This window comes from Sceloporus occidentalis, unplaced genomic scaffold (assembly GCF_023333645.1).
Source record: "Sceloporus occidentalis isolate IW3139 unplaced genomic scaffold, rSceOcc1.0.p SCAF_4, whole genome shotgun sequence".
NCBI classification, from domain to species: domain Eukaryota; kingdom Metazoa; phylum Chordata; class Lepidosauria; order Squamata; family Phrynosomatidae; genus Sceloporus; species Sceloporus occidentalis.
The window spans coordinates 41,780,889-41,798,427 of record NW_028316984.1 but is presented as its reverse complement, the minus strand read 5'-3'; the positions used below and the strand labels follow the sequence as shown (position 1 = coordinate 41,798,427).

The following is a 17,539-nucleotide window of genomic DNA, read 5'->3' as shown; positions in this document are numbered from 1 at the left end:
CCTATCCATTCATTGTCCCACATTGGTTGCTTTTATTTAATTCTCTGGTATTTCATTTTTTAAAACATTTGTTTTGCTGTAATTGCATAATTGCGGCATGCTGGCAACCCGCTATGGCAACTCAGAGCTGGAACAGACTGGCAAAATTCACCACCTTTCTGGCTGCTTGGGGGTGTGGCGTGTGCACAGCACATGCCTCCAAGCCGGCAGGAAGCCGCCGTGAAGCCTCCTGGCCGTTTATATGGAGGCAGCTTTTTGACACTCCAGCATCCCAGTGTTTAAATGCCACACACCACAGGAGCACTGAAAGGGTGCTCTTTTTCCAGCACAGAATGGAGTGGCATTTTGCTCCTTCTTTTGCTTTGGAAAAAAGCTGGATCAGGGCTGTGGTGTGAGGTTGCCACCCCTATACGGCCCTCAGTTGTACAATTATGGCAAAACAATTTTTTAAAAAATACACTAGGGAATGGAGTAAAAGCAATCCTGTTCCTGTGCACTATGATGTCCTCTTTGTCAGACACCAGAAGTGAGTGACTTCACCCTTCCTGGGGATAGGGAGAGGAAAAAGAAGAGAACCACACCCACTCACACTATAGGATTGTCAGAATACCAGAACTGCAGCTGAACAAAATGATCACCCCAGAATCAACAGTTGAACAGGAGTGATATTGGAGGCATTAACAGGTTTTTCCCACCTATGAAAAGATGTGATCCAATAACAATGGAAATACAGTGCTATAGTGGGAGAGTCACAATGTTGTGTGATAAGGAAAGATCAAACATGGAACTAAGCCAGTGTAGTTGTTCAAGAAACATACTGTGTTATAAAGCCCTAAAGGGTTCTTGAGATTTCAGTTCCTTCTTAGAACTGATAGAGTTGTGCCCCAGCAGATAGTTTGGAGATGCTATAGTAATACTGAGGATAATCTTGTTTCAGCCATCACAGCTTGGAAAGGTTATCTTTTTGGAATACAGTTTCCAGAATCCTTCAACCAGCATAGACAGTGGGCAGGTTGGTGGGCGATTGTGGGAACTGTAATCCAAAAAAGTATTTTTCCAAATTCTGGAAATCACACACTAATCTGAATGGGAGACCAAAAGAAGCCCCAAAGAAAAATAAATATTATTATTATTAGTAGTAGTAGTACAGTGGACACTTGTTATCCACTGAGTAAGTCTATACACTTGCTTATAGCAAGTGTTGCCCCTGGAGATTGGAAAAATTATTTGGGGGTGACTCCAACTTCAATTCATAAAAAGTCATGCCTCTAAGCTCTGTTTACATCTTCAAGATGCAATTTGTGTTTGGTGTCCAGATTCAAAAGAGGACAGGACACTTTTATCTTTCAGAGTTGGTCAGGGTAAACGTAATGTGGTGTAATGGTTTAAGCGCTGGACTATGGAGATTATCACATGGGGAAAAGCATGTCCTTTTCCTGTCCCTTTTCCATCTGATTGCATGAAAGACTATCATATGACATCGTGTCAATGCAGTCATTATCCCATCAGTGAATTGTAATTGTTCATAATCACACAAAAGTCTATCATACGACATTGAGCTTATCGCGTCATTATCCCATCAGTGAAGTGGAATTGTCCTGTCATTTTTCCTTAACTAAAGTTTCCTTTATCGAAAAGTGACAGGACAATTCCACTTCATTGACAGGATAAGCAAAATGTATATGTAAGTCTTTTGCACAATAGTGTGATAAGCAGGGGATAAGGTCAAGAGTGATCTGCTTCACTCCCATCCTTTCTTCCCCATCTGATAACCTCCTATGCGTCTGGAGATCATAGCTTGATTCCTACTTCAGCAGGAATGACCTTGCGCAAATAACACTTTCTCAGTCTCAAAAGATAGCAAAGGCAAACCCCCTTTGAAGAAACATGCCAAGAAAATTCTATGATAGGTTCACCTTATGGTCGCCACAAGTCAAAATGACTTGGAGGCACACAGCAACAATGAAGAGAACATCATGCCAGCCCTACTGGCCAAAACCTCCTCTTCTGTACAGTTCTGAAGGTCTACAACCCCTGTCCTTTCTTCATCCTTGCCCTCCCTCCTAAATTTGGAGTGATGATTGTTCTGGTCCAATTCGTGTCATATGCTGGATGTGCATATTGGAATTCCCTGCTCTTCCAGCTTTTCCAGTAATTCATCAGAACTATTTTGTCCCAAGAGATTTTGTAGTAACCAATGACAGAGCCTTCCTTTCATAAAAGGATATTAAGAGCTATTCTAAGAGTGAAATTTCTCATTCTCGTAATAAGAACATGGAGGCTCATTCTCTGTGCACTTGGGAGCCTGCTTCCACTTCCATGGCTGTCCCTTGATGCATTGGGTTAGAAATATAATAACAATGTTCCAGGTTGCAATTAAAAAAAAAAGTAAAAGCAAGGAAATAATGGCCATAAAGTAATAGAGGCCCCCTGTGACATTGTACTTGGCTATTTATGAACCTAATGAAACAGGCCACCTGGAGGTATAAATGAAACATATATATTAAAAAGAAATCTGCGACCTGCAGTAGGAAAAGATGGGAGGGGTAGGACTGTGGCTCAGGAAGATATTATAGTTCTCTTTATAAACTGCCAGAGTTTTAGCTGTGATTGAAGTTTAAAAATAAGAAACACGACTGCCATTGTTTTTCTACACTAATTTTATGTAGAAAAAGTGTTCCATCTTAAACTGTAATTGTCTTAGATTAGAGTTAGCAAGCTATGGCTCGACCTAAAAAGCACAAAGGCATTTTAGGTCAGTTGGTGATGTTTCTGTTCTGGACTGGGTTGCTTTTCTCCTTGATGGATTTCATGCCCTCCAACATTTAGTGAGAACTAGGGCATCTTTGGCCAAAGAACATTGCAGTTTGTTCATGATGGCAAAAGGTTATTAATGGGAAAGAACAGGAAAGCTAGGAGAGGCTGCAGCAGTTTGTGTTTGCCCAAGTCAACTAGGAAAGGCAAGATTCTGCCCTCTCCTCTCCTCTCCTCCCCTCCCCTCCCCTCTCCCTCCTGAGTTTATTGAGTGCAAACTACTTTGCATCAGTGGATGTAAACTGAGGACAAAGGGGGAAAGTGGGAGGATGAGAGAGAAACTGGGATATAGGTATAGGTAGTAAAAAAATGGGATGAGAAAGGATTAATTGGAACTGGCCCTGCCAAATCAGGATGGTTGAAGTTTATGGGATTAGATTCACAACTTCTGGATTCTGGACCCATCATTGATCCTAGAAGAGTGGCAGCTGTGGTCTATTGTCTTTGTCCAGTTTCTGTTGGTATGCCATTTACATTCTTTCACCAAGAAGGCAGAACGGTGGCAGAAGGTCTCAGTCGTCCCCATCTGAAATACTATGATCTGAAACACCTCCTGGTGTCATATAGTGGCACAATACCTGATTACCCAGCAGAAGTACTTGCTGGGCATTGCAGAATGAGAAATCCAATGCCTCCTTATGCAGTGTGTTTAGCTGGGTGCTGTTCTGCATCCTCCCAGCTAATGATAGGCCACAGTGATGTGCCTTGATGCTATATAGCTGCCTTTGTGCACCCACAAAAGAAGCATTGAATGAATGAATTTATTACGGCATACAGCCAGCATAAAATAATAAAATGTTTACAAAAATTACCTTACATCCAGTTAGAAACATTTATATTCCAGTATATCATATAAACATTATATTTAAGCATATCATATAAATGCATGAGTACATACAAAAAAAAGAAGCATTCGTTTTCTACCTTACTAGGGGGAGGGAGTAAAAACTAATCCCTCTTCCCCGGGGTGTGTGCAAGGACATCTGGATGGCACCTGGACACACCTCATTGGAGAGGGGCAGAATTATACCTAGGAGCCTCTTTCTGCCATTGCACACCTGTGGAGATCTATTTTTACTTGTGGTCCTACTAGATCCTGATCATTTTATGTACTGCATTGTGTTCTATATGGTTGTGTGTGTATGTGCCTTCAAGTCACCTGCTGACTTATGGTGACCCCATGAATTTCCTAGGCATTTCTTAGGCAAGGAATCCTGAGAGGTAGTTCTGACATTTCCTTCCTCTAAAATATAGCCTACGTCATTGGATATTCATTGGCTCTTTCATCCAAGTACTAACCAGTGCTGACCCTAATTAGCTTCCAAGATCAGATGGGATATGGTGCCCCTGGAAAGTGGTTAGAAAATGCAGTGGTCAGATTGCTTTTTGGCGTGCAGGTTGCTGGCCATATTATATTGGGTTTACACCAAGAGTATTGGGGTCTAATTCAAGGTGTTGTTTCCTACATATAAAGATCAGATGCAGGCGAAATCTCAGGAATAAATTCTTCTGGAATGCGGCTACATAGCCTGGAAAGCCCGCAGAAAACTAAAGATCTAATTGTTTAGGAGCTAAAATACCTGAAATAATGTCTTCTTCTGCATGAACCTGCCATGGTTTGAAAATCTTCTCTAGAGGCCTGCTTATTAGGCATGCTACCAAGAATGGTTAGGTTGGTAGGAACCGGGGGGCAAGGCCTTTTCTATGGTGACACTCTGATGGTAACACCCCCCCCCCCCCCACTCCCAGCGTATACTAGTTTCAAATTCGTTTAGTTTTCGGTGGAATTCTGAAACTTGTTACCTTGTTGTTCTGCATGGTCTTTGGAGGAATGTAAATGTAGCCATTTCCCTGTTTTTAGGATGTTTTTGTTGTTCTTAATTTACTGCCTTGGTGTTTTTTTAAAATTAATTTTTAAAACAATAAGTCACCTATGGGGACCTCATTAATAATTATATCAAGTTAAATTAATTTAACAATTGATATCCTCTAAAAGAGAACATTATCAATCATGCTGGTACTCGAGATGTTGCTGGTTGTTGCTGTTTCATGAGCCCTGATAAGCTTGGTGAGGATGATGGGCATGATAATTTTTCAGCATCTTAGCAGCTCACAGGTTTCTCTTCTTTACTGCAGATTTTGTAGTTTAATATTGTGGAACTGAGGCACTGAGCAGGAGGTGCCAAAGAAGAGTGGAATTAAGACTTCCATGATGTACACAACCTTTCACTTTTTGCCTCAAGGAAAACTCTTCTATGTTGACATATCCAACAAAGGAATTTTTGAAATGTCTGTTACGGCAGTGCTTCTTAAGCTGTCTGTTGTGGGTGACTGGCAATCACAAACACACACCTGCCACAATGCAACAGGACCGAGTACAATGTTTGTGCCAGCTTGGCATAGTGGTTTGAGTGTTGAAGTACGAGTCTGGGGACCAGGGTTCAATTCCCAGCCCAGCTATGAAACCCACTGGGTGATCTTGGGCAAGTGGCATGCTCTCAGCATCAGTGGGAAGCAATGGCAAACCTCCTCTGAACAAATCTTGCCAAGAAACCCCATGATAGGGTCGCCATAAGTCGGAAATGACTTGAAGGCACACAGCAGCAACAACATTCTGGATTGCACGTTCAATTTACACAAGAAACTGGTTAGGCTTGTTAGGCTTCATTCATGCCCTTTCTCCTGACTCCTGAGAATACATCTAAGAATCAGAATTTGACAAAGGCTGTTCTTTTGGATGACAACTTCCAGAATCTCACAGCAAGTGTAGCTATAATGGCTGTGGGATTCTGAGAGCTGTAGTCCAAAAGTATGGGTCCCTCTCAAGGTCTTCTTACATATATCTACCACTTCCCTGCAGCAGAACTGCAGATATAGGTAAAGATCAGTAGTGGTGAATAAACTATCTTTTCAGGAACATTTATCTACCATTAATGATTCTTTTTTTTTTTTCATAAAGGAGCCCCTGAATTGCTCTCGAAGAGCTCTGAAGTTCCTCAGGACATGGTCTGAAAAGCACTGCTCTATGATATATATTGATCTTTGTGAATTCTTTCACTGTCTTGCTCTGTCTCACTTCTAATCACAAAATGTTCACCTCATAACAGAAAGACTTCTGTAGCCTATGATGACAAATGCTGGTATCCCTCCCTGTGGATGGATGCGTGGCAGGAAGAAGAGGCTGAAGGCCAAGGGACTAATTGCCTGAAACAGTTTTTAACCAGCGGCATGCTTCCTATTGTGCCACCACTGTTAAAATATATGGCTTCATTTTACAAAGACTTGTCAGCATCTTTTACGACGGCTTCATTTCTCCTCTCCTGACTGTTACATTTCCCCATCATACCTGTGCAACTGTCACACCTGAATTGTGCAGCCATAACTCATCATCTAGTTTTCTTGGTCTCCTACTGCCATGTCCCAGTAAATCAGGAAGATTCCTGTCATATCTTCAGGCTTCAAGCTGTTGCTATATGTGTGGCTCATATTTTGCCCCACAGGACCAACTACAACTTGCTTTTGTGGGGAAAAAAACAAAAGCACTATTTCATTATCAGGCATCTCAGGATTGCTGTGGAATAATGACTCCATCTTTAAAGAGAGCATTAAAATATGTGGTGTTCCTTCAGTTAGGATAGGGATATGATAGGATATTATACTATACTACATTATAGTATGCATTATAGTATACATTATACTATACTACATTACAGTATGCTGCTCTCTGACAGCCTGCAAGAGGTCTCTCCTGTTGGAAGGTGTCCTCTTTTTGGAAGGCCAAGTCCAGTTTAAAGAGAAATAACTGAATCAGTTGTTGCTAATTATTGACATTGTTCACAGTAAAATGAGCAGGTTTCCAAGTCAATAAATCACAATCTGACTTGGGATGGCAGGATGTATTGCATTCTGTCCACATTACAGTAATTATTTCTGATAATGCATTTGTACATATAAAATAGCACATGTAAAATTTATGCAAATCTGTATAATTTTTGTCTTGTTCTTTTGCTGATATTTAAGTGGCCATAATAAGAAATACATTTCATAAAAGAGCATTTCACTTTAGGGGTCTTCATACAGGTACAGTTTGCTTACATGTGTGTAGGGATAGTGGATCTATTCACAGGTAGTTTCATATGTTACGTGCAACATATGTATATTGTACCCAGTTGCTGATCTGTACCCTAGAACAGTTGTTCATATACATGCATTCATTCTGAGGTGTCTGGGTTTACATAGCAACTAAATATTCATGTTTTTTTGATTGACATATAGTCAAAAAAAATAAGGAGTTTGGGGGTCTTGTATAAATTTATCATTTTAAACAAGAAAGTACACACCATCCAACATTTCACAGGTTGCTTAGATACATGTGGCCAAGCAACAACAAAATATGGTCCAAAGGATGCAGCCAGACAACAAAAGCACAAGAGCTATTAATGAGGAAAAACACACAAAGCTAAATTTTTAAAGCAGAGAAATCTTGAAATTTATGAGCTGAGTTTAAGAAAGCCTTTAAAAAGAGAACAATAACCATTAATGTTCTCTCTGTGTGTAACCTGCTTTACACCTGTGAATTTATGGCAACCCCATGAATTTCATAGGCAAGGAATCCTCAGAGGTGGTTTTGCCAGTCCCTTTTTCTGAAATATAACCTCCAGCATTACCTTAACCCACAAATGTGGAAGGAAGACTGTATAGCCTATAGCATCTGTTATTCATTGGCAGTCTCCCATTCAAGTACTAACCAGGGCTGAACCTCCTTAGCTTCCAAAATCAGACAGGATCCGGTGCCTTTAGGATGATATAATGCATGATGATCAAATCAAAATGTTTTTATCATATTATTATCAAATTATAGTGATCCCTCATATCTATGGCCACAGCATGACCTCTGCCCAATGCACATTTTATATCAAGTCAAATCCCAGCCTCTCCATAACCTTCATTGGTGTCTTTGACTAACCTATTTTACCAGGTTATTGTTAGGATAAAAATTGGATGGGGTGAGGGAAATAATGTACAATACTTTTTGGATCAGAAGACAAATAGAATGAAATTAGCTAGAAAAGAAACTGTTGAAGAAGAGATTATTATTATCGAGACATCTATGTATTCTATTGACCATTTAGTACATCTGATTTAGAAGGCGACTATACATGGCTTTTAAAACCCAGTTATAGTAATAAAATAGCACCTTTGGTGATACTTATCATACAACATCACCCCCAACCAGTAGATGCTGCATCTGGCAAGTGTAGTTAGGGCATCATTTTTCATTGCAGGGAAAACTCATCCATGGCCCAGTACAGACTGCCGGTTTGCGGCCGCCTTGGGCCAAAATTAGAGTTCAGGAACGTGCAGCAAGTACACGCTCCCGAACCCTAGTCTGTAACAGCGGCCCCATCATGACGGCCTCCCATCCACACAGGGATGACACAAAGCAGCACAGCATCCGCACGTCACAGCACAGGCTTGTGTCATCGATGCATGCCAGTGCGCCAATGGCACAGTCATGGCGCCCAGTGCACACTATAAAAAGAACCTGCTTTTACTCCTGACGGAGTAAAGCATAGTTTATAAAGCATAGTTACACCATTGTGGGAGTGGGATAGTGTATGATGAAATACAAAATGATGCAAATTGTGACCCTGGTCATAAATCTTCAAAGAGCTGAATGAGAAGATACAGATATTTCAAGCGTCTAGCAGTAATCTTTAAAGTAGTCTGTAATGAGTCTGTTGACAGGTGAACGTAATATATTTACTTATCAAAAAGTCAGTTCCATTGGTGCCAATATGCTCTGTGATACATGTGCACTTGTTAGGACTTGTATATTAATATGCAGTGTGCCATTAAACCATTATTCTATTAATACCTCTGCTGATAGTTCAAAATTTGAGAATATAATCCAGTTCAGATATTTCTCTTTCCAGTTTTCCTTTTAATGTTTTTTGGTTTGTTTGACAACCACCACTTGCAGGTCCCATACTGTATGCCTGGGAAGGTTCAAGTGCTCTGTAACTGGTTTTGGAGTGCTGCGCTTTCCAATGTTAGGTGTGTGTCCATTTGTCCTCTGGCATAAAGCCTATCCTGTTTATCCAACATAGAGTGTAGAGAGGCACTGCTGACTTATGATAGCATACATCACATTGGAAGATGAGCATATCAATGCACCTCTGATGTTGTGGGCAACAATATTAGTATTTGCAATGTTACTGCCAGAGTAGGTTTGGGGACTGATTTTTTTGCTTATCAATAGAAGCTGTCTTTTGAATATCATCTTCTCATTTACTCTTTCACTCTTCCACCTCTACATTCTAGACCAGGAATGCAGGCTTTCTTCTGCCAAGCTAGTTAATACAAAGCACTTGTGAAGTCAGTTTTCAGGCTGCATGGGTCTGAGAAGCAGGCAGATGGAGAATTTGGGACTCCTTGAGACCAACTGAGACTCTGGGAATGTGGAGGACTACCCATGGCAGCCCCAATTGATCTGTGACAGTTGGAACCTATGAAGTTATCCATATAACTATTGTTGATATACCCAACAGAGAAATAAATATTAACATGTTAAGCAGGTTTTGTGTAGGAGTGTGCTGTTGCAAAAAGTGGCTAGTTGCATCTAAACAATTATAAATATAAATAGTTTAATTCTGTAGAGTGTTTTTTAAATAAAAGTATATTGTCTATCCACCAAAAATACTGTTATTAAATTTTAAAAATGGAATAAGAATGCTAAATGACAGTTAATCATTTTTTGCTGATAAGAATGTATTTAATAAGAAGGGGGAAATGGGAAGCAAGCAATAGGAACAATTCAGATAAATATATATCTTAACAAAACCCATTCTAGTACAGGATGAAATCCAGTAAAGCAGATATCCAATTGGGATCATAGGCCTGCTACATGGTCTAGAACTCATCCTGCCTTTGGCCTCTGAGCAGCTCCTGGATGTCAGCTGTATTGTTTGGTTGATTTATTTCTGATGGGACAACTGAACTTCATGTCCACATGATAAGCCAGAACATGGAAATATGAAGTGATGAAAAACGTGAGACAGTCACCAATTGCTCATTTTTGAGACCTTGATTTTGTTACCTTTATTACTTTTTTTTTTTTTTTTTTTTTATTTTATTGTATTTTGAAGTAAAAGACAGTGGGAATATACATACAAAAAAGACATACGTACAAACAACATAATTTCACAAACAACAACAGAAAAAAATTATTTCCAAATATTAATTTTTCTATCAATCAACTTCCAAGTCTCCCTTCTAGTGCCAGATTACATAATTTTCACAAGAGGTTCACATAACTTAACAAAAAGAAATCTCTTTTACCATCATTATTTTTATATAAAATAGTACCACCAGAAATTAAAAGCAAATAGGAAATAAAATAATGGAATATAAATTTCAAAATTTTCATAATTGCTGGGAAATGCCTATAATATACTTATTATATACATATATTCAAATACAAATCTACACAAAACCATTCTTCTTTCACTTTATCTATCACCTTATCCTGCAGAGCGGCTGTTAACAAATCAAGATTTCTAACTTCTTTCAATTTGGATATCCAGACATCTATTTTGGGACAGTGTGGATTTTTCCAACATTGTGCAAATAAAATTCTAGCCAGTGTAATCATATATAAAATTATCTTTGAATATTTCATCTCTGTGACCTTATCTAGTTTATTGGTCATATTTAGCAAAAATAATAATGGATCAAAAGGAATATCAGTACACATTATCTCCACCATTTTGCTATGAATATTTTTCCAGTACTCAGTAGATATTGAACATGCCCACCAAGAGTGGAAGAAAGTTCCTTCTTTAATACCACATTTCCAACACTTAACGCATCCCGTTTTATATATCTTATTAATCTTAGTAGGAGTCAGATACCACCTATATAACATCTTCACATAATTCTCCTTATAATTTTGGCAGGCGGTAAAATTTTTTGTTACCCTCCAGGATTTTTCCCATTCTTCAAATTTAATAGGGCTCCCCACATCTTGAGCCCACCTAATCATTGTGTGTTTTATGGTCTCATTCTCTAGGTTCCTTTCTTTAAGGGATTTGTAATACATCGATAAATGTTTCCCTTTTTTATCTTCTATGATAATATCCAAATCATTCTTCACAGTAGTAATACCCATTTTGTCTAAATCGGTTTTGAATCTACTACTTAATTGGAGGTATAAATACCATTCAATCTTAAATCCCAACAGGCTTAGTTGTTCCCTGGTTTTCATAATAAATTGCCTTTTATCATTCGTGTCTATTAAATCTCCATATCTTATCCACTTTGATGAGTTATCCTTAGTTCTATTATAAAAAGCTTCTTGTGGAGAAACCCAATATGGAAGATTGGTATAATAAATCTTTTTAATTTTAATCCAAACCCATAATAAAGATCTTCTAATAAAGTGATGTATAAACTCTTTATGTTCGTTGCACTTCCCAAACCACAGATAAGCGTGTAATCCATACCTCAGGTCACAATTTTCTAAGTTCAGCATTTTATCATTAGTTAAAGAAAACCAATTTTCTAGCCAGCATAAACAAGCAGCAAAATAATACAGCTTGAGATTTGGGAGTGCACAGCCCCCTCTTTCCCAGTCGTCCGTCAGAATTTTCCATTTTATCCTAGCGCGTTTCCCTTCCCACAAAAATTTAGAAAGTTCCTTCTGCCATATCACAAAATGATTTTCAGCAGAAATAATCGGAAGATTTAGAAAAAGATAAATAAATCTGGGAAGAATATTCATTTTTATGGCAGCTATTCTACCAGAGAAAGATAGGTGAAGATTGGACCAAGAAATCAGATCACTTTTAACATTCTTCCAGAGAGTGCCATAATTATTAGGAAACAAATCGATATTTCTATTTGTAATATAGATTCCCAAATATTTTGCTTTTTTACTCACTTTATATCCAGATACATTTGTTAATAAGTTATCTTCCTCAACCGTAAGATTTTTGGTTATAAATGTAGTCTTTGCATGGTTGATTTTTAGGCCTGAGTGATCTGCATAGACTTCTAATATCTTATTAAGATATCCAACAGTATGTATTGGATCTTCCAAAAAACAAATCAAATCATCCGCAAATGCCCTTACTTTGTAGATATAATTTTTAATTTTTACTCCCTTTAGAAAAGAATCTTCTCTGATTCTATTAAGCAGGACTTCAAAGGCCATAATAAACAAAATTGGAGACAGAGGGCATCCTTGCCTAGTACCTCGTTTTATACTAACATATTCTGTTTTTTCATTATTCACAAGGAGTTGGGCTCTTTGTTTCTGATATATTGATGAAATCCACGTATACATGTTTGGCCCCATATTCACATTATTCAGCAATTCAAGTAGGAAAGACCAGCTTAACCTGTCAAAGGCCTTTTCTTCATCTATTAGTAATAATGCCAGTTTTTTATCATTATGACGCTCAAAGTAGTCTATAATATTTATTACCACCCTCACATTGTCTCTAATCTGACGTTTTGGAAGGAACCCACTTTGATCTTCATGGATATGATTTACTAATACTTTCTTGAGTCTTTCCGCTAATACCTTCGTATAGATCTTATAATCTGAGTTTGTTAAAGAAATCGGTCTATAATTACCTAAATCGGTTTTGTTATCCTTGTTTTTAGATATTAAAGAGATTAACGCGTCATTCCAAGACTCAGGTATACCATATACATGTACATCATTTATAGTATCTTTTAAGTGAGGGACCAAAATCTCTTCCATTTTTTTATAGTAGACCATTGATAACCCATCGGGTCCCGTTTACCTTTATTACTTTTGTTACCTTAGTAAATACATGGTTGAGGAGATCATATTCATTTAATACAGATATATTAACACATAGATAGATGCTATTACTCTCAATATCTTTTATCTTTCTTGTACATAGTTACCACCTGGTTTCCCCCTCTTTGGACCTTACCATATGGGAAGGAAGCATCCAAATCCTGTGGATAAATGGGGTTTAAGTCAAGGAATATCCCGCAAAAGCAGGGTTGTTTTCAGTTAATGTTGAGCTAATTGAGCATTAGCACAACATTAACCCATGCAGAAAGTTGCAAAATTGCACCCCTTTTTCCTTCCGAGAAAATCCCAAAAGTAAAAAGTGACACAATTTTGCCCACTGTTTGCATGGGTTAATGTTGCATTAATGCTCAATTAGCCCAATGTGTCTGAAAACAATCCTGCTTTTGCGGGATATTACTGGGATCTGAGGCACCCCGTTTATACATGGGATTTGGGTGTTTTGCCTCCCGTGTGATAAGATCCTTTACTGCATTGGAAGGAGGTGGGATTTGAGCCATAGTAGTGGGGCTTTCTGCCTCCCATAGCAATGGCTTAAACTACAGGAAAAGAGATTTCACCTAAACATTAGGAAGAACTTCCCTAAGAGCTGTTTGACAGTGGAACACACTCTCTCAGTGGGTGGTGGGGTCTCCTTCTTGGAGGTCTTTAAACAGAGGCTGGATGGCTATGTCGGGGGTGCTTTGATTCTGTGTTTCTGCATGGCAGGAGATTGGATTGGATGGCCCTTGGGGTCTCTTCCAATTTTATGATTCCAAGTGGAAAGAATGTTTGAGGCTTGAATTTAGGGTTTGATTTAGTTGGTTCAAGTTCATTCCTAGGCTTGATTCCATAGAGTCATTGTTATCTCCCGAATCAACATATATAAAATAATGTAAACAGTGATCTTAGTTGGTATATCACATGATGGTCAACCTAGTTGTTAAGTTCTCATCTCATGGGCTGATAATCAGTAATGACAGGATGTAAAGATCGGATTTAACTTTTGGTTCATGATTCTTTTCACCAAAGATATGTGTGTCATTGAGCCTGACTTAAGCATGAAACCTGTCTGCTCCTCTCTCAATCACAGTGAAATAGCCAGAATAGGTCAAAGACCATATTAAGAACTTTCCTATTAGCACACTTGTCTTCAAACATTCTGTGAAGGCAATTTGCAGATGAGTTGCTGGGTGAGGAAGTGTCAAGTGATGTTAATGGATGTGGGAATGAGTTTTGCATCATAGATCTAAAAAATGGCATCATTAAGAATATCATTGGTATTTATTTTTCATCTTAAATGCATAATAGCAACACCTCTTCTGCAAGCAACTTTATAACCTTAGAAGCCTGTTTGCCACATCCAGCACTACAGGCATTTTGAGGCCCCACCATTTCAAATTGAGCAACATGCTTCTTGCACATGCTGCTTGAAACACAGGTGGACTCAGGCCACGTCCTCACTGCAGAAATCATCCAACCACTTTAACTGCCATGGCTGAGTGCTATGGAATTCTGGAAATTGTAGTTTATTGTGGCACCAGAACTCTGACAGAGAAGGCTAAATGTCTCCCCAAACTACAGTTCCCAGAATTCCCTAGCCTTGAGCCATGGCAGTTAAAGTGGTGTCAACCTAGATTATTTCTGTAGTGCAGACACATACTAAATTACAAAAATTTATGCTCCAAATTTATTTCTCTCAGTTTCAAAGGTGCTACAATATCTCTTGCTGTATCTTTGATGCAGCACACAGTTCTTCTCATTGAGTCTCTAATGTTTTTGACTGAAAGATAGAAATTTTGAGAACATCTACTCAAACAAGAAGGAAATCATTTTGCTGGCTGAAGCTTTCATATATATCATGAATTAGTGCCCTCCAAATTTTTTGGATTGCAGCCTCCATAATTTTGTATCATTGCTATGCTGACTGGCTCTTGTGGGATTTGGAATCCAAAGCATCTGAATGGCCCCAGTTCGCATACCCATGAAGGTGGTAATTTAGGTGTCTCAGGTTGAGGTGGGCTCTATGGAAACAGTAGGATTGGGTTACTTGGGAGACAGAGCCAACTACCACAGCAGACTCTGCCAAGGGTACTTGTTAATTCCTGCAGCCCTTGGATCATCCAAAAATCATCTGAAAATGAAACCTGGAAATAACTGAGTGTTTCTTTGTTTTTCCTTGGGGAGAGGGATGTGTGATGGGAAGCAGTACCTTCAGCCATTGTAGGAGGTGAAGTGACTGAGGAAGGCCAAGAGATGAAGTTATTCCTTGGCCTTTCCTCACTGGATGTGAGCTGCTCCTTATCCCTGCCCTTGACATTTCTGATTTCCCTTTGAGAAGATCACTACAGCAGCTAACCTGGCGGATTGATTGTGCTATAAGAATCTATGTAATAATTAGAACGGCTTTATTGCAACATGTCACTTACTTTCTTTTTAGCATCCTCAATTCTGAAGAGGGAGAAACGGAAGAGGACCAAAAATGTCCATTTTAATTGCGTTACTGTCTACTATTTTACAAGAAGGCAAGGGTTCACAAGCGTCCCCAGCCAAGGAGGAAGCACCCTGGGCATGTCAACCCGCCACAACAGCGTGCGTCAGTACACCCTTGGGGAGTTTGCCATGGAACAAGAAAGGCTTCACCGGGAGATGTTACGCGAGCATCTCCGGGAGGAGAAACTCAACTCTTTAAAACTTAAGGTAAAAAAACAAGGCAAGGTAAACTCTTTGATTTTTGATGGCATGAGCAAGAACCACCACTAATAGTCAGCTTGGCACTTCAAGGGCCTTGGCAGTGTTACACTTCCACTTCTCAAATGGCTGCAGTTCAATTGCCCCAAACAACCTGGCATTTCTTCTGTTTCTCACATTAACTTGTCAGATTTTTAATAGGGTTCCACCTGAGCTCTTTAAGACTACAGCTTACTTCCTGCTATGCAGATACGATGGCAATTTGTTCCACCCCACTGAAGTCACCACTTTAGATTTTGATTAAATACAGCTAGGCAAGCTGCTAGGTGTGGAGTATTCTGTGCAAGAGATTGTTGGCCTGCTATTAAGGTACTACATTTTGTCTCTTTGAACCGTCATAATATGGAATCAAGCTACTAGGGAAAATATAATAGCTATGCTTGTTATATGCAAAAATGTTTTGTTTTTAATAATAATAATAATAATAATAATAAATTTTATTTCTACCCCGCCCTTCCAAGAAATGATCAGGGCGGCTAGAAATGATCAGGGCGGCTTTTAAAAAGGCTTTCCCTGCAAGGTTAGCAATAGCATTTACATTTCTATATCTCTTAATAGTGTATTCTGCACTCTCTAAGCAGTTTACAGTCTGCGTAAGCCAATTGCCCCTAACAAGCTGGTTACTCATTTTACCGACCTACAAAAGGTTGGAAGGCTGAGTCAGCCTTGGAGCCCTGGGATCGAACTCACAATGTTGTGGCTGCAGTACCAGCATTTAACCACTGTGCCACCAGGGCTCCAATTCTTTCACAAAAAAGTCCCAAATTACAATATCCCACAGCAGTTGTGCATTTTCTTAATGGGGTGCCTCAGATACCCTTTTTCATAGAGGATGAGAATATTTGTCTGAATTCTTTACATCTGTCATTCTGATGGGCTGTTGGGTCAGAGGGGGTTCTCACTGGCTGGTCTTACTCTCATTTCAAAAACCTAGAAGGAGGTTTATTGGCAGTTTTGTCAGCTGCAGCAGCACAGTTGTTTCCAAGATTTCCAGCTTTTTGTGTTTGTTAAGTGTTCCATCTACTTATCCCATTCCTTGTATGACTAAGGTTTCTTCCTCAAAGGAGAAAAAGAGAGGGAGAAAGAAGAACAAAATGTGGCAGCACCTTTAACACTGATACTAACACTGTTTTTTAAATTATTTTTGCATGAACTTTTATGGATATAAACCCACATTTTCAGATGCAGTATCAAATGCTATTAAGGTCTCAGGTATTAAGCATATTTATAAAGAATGTAATAGGATCCAGAAAGATGACAATCATATCTCTTGCTCTAAATTTTCACAGGTGATACAAGTCTTTCAGATCTTTACAATGTCCAGTTAGCGTTGATGTGTCAAAGCAATGAATCTGCTTAGCAAAAGGCACTTTCCTGGATTCAAAACTCTTTTTGAGAAAATTCCTTTTGTCATATGTTAAGTAGCAAGGACTCTTGTATTGATATATGTATCTTGGAATAACCTGGAATATGCCATCCTGTGTCAGCACTGCCCCTCTACACTATTCATTAGACAAACAAGACAGTCTCTGCACAAGAGGATTAATGGAGACAAATCTAACTTTAGAAATGGCAATACCTCTAAACCAGTTGTAAAACATTCCAACCTTCCTGGATACACAGTCAGGAATTTGCAAGTCATGGTCCTTGAACAAGGAAATTACAGAGAAAGATTAAAAAGGGATACAGCTAAATTGAATTACATTCACAAATTCCAGTCCATTATCAAAGGTATGAACAAGGACCATGGCTTATGGCACACTACATATATTAATTCAAGTCTCCTCACTACAGCACATATAACCAAAGAAAATTTCTCAGAGAGGGTTTTGAACCCAGGGAAACTTACTATTGGTAAGCAGATTTATTGCTTTCACATATCAGTACTAATTGACCACTGTAAAGATCTGATAGACGTGTCTCACTTCATCCAGCCCTTTGAAAATTTAGAGCAAGGGACATAATTTCTATCTTTCTGGATCCTATTATGTTCTACCCTACTCTCACTACTGTATTTATACAGTTTTATACCTGAGGCCTTAATACCACTTGGTACTGTTTCTGAGAAATGGTTTTATATCCATGGAAGCTCATGCTAAAATAAAAACAAGTTAATCTTAAAGGTACTGCCACATTGTTTTGCTC

At 38.8% G+C, this 17,539-nt stretch overlaps 1 protein-coding gene across 6 annotated transcripts in view; it reads left to right on the top strand.

Annotated features, from left to right (window-relative positions):
• The window catches only part of LOC149313808 (cysteine/serine-rich nuclear protein 3-like), a 122,817-nt gene that overhangs the window by 88,221 nt on the left and 17,057 nt on the right, over window positions 1–17,539 (top strand). For all 6 annotated transcript variants that reach the window (XM_089519832.1, XM_089519836.1, XM_089519833.1 and 3 more), the window contains one exon: window positions 15,084–15,343. In XM_089519832.1, coding sequence (XP_089375958.1) covers window positions 15,084–15,343 — 260 coding nt within the window. The remainder of the gene's footprint in view (window positions 1–15,083; window positions 15,344–17,539) is intronic.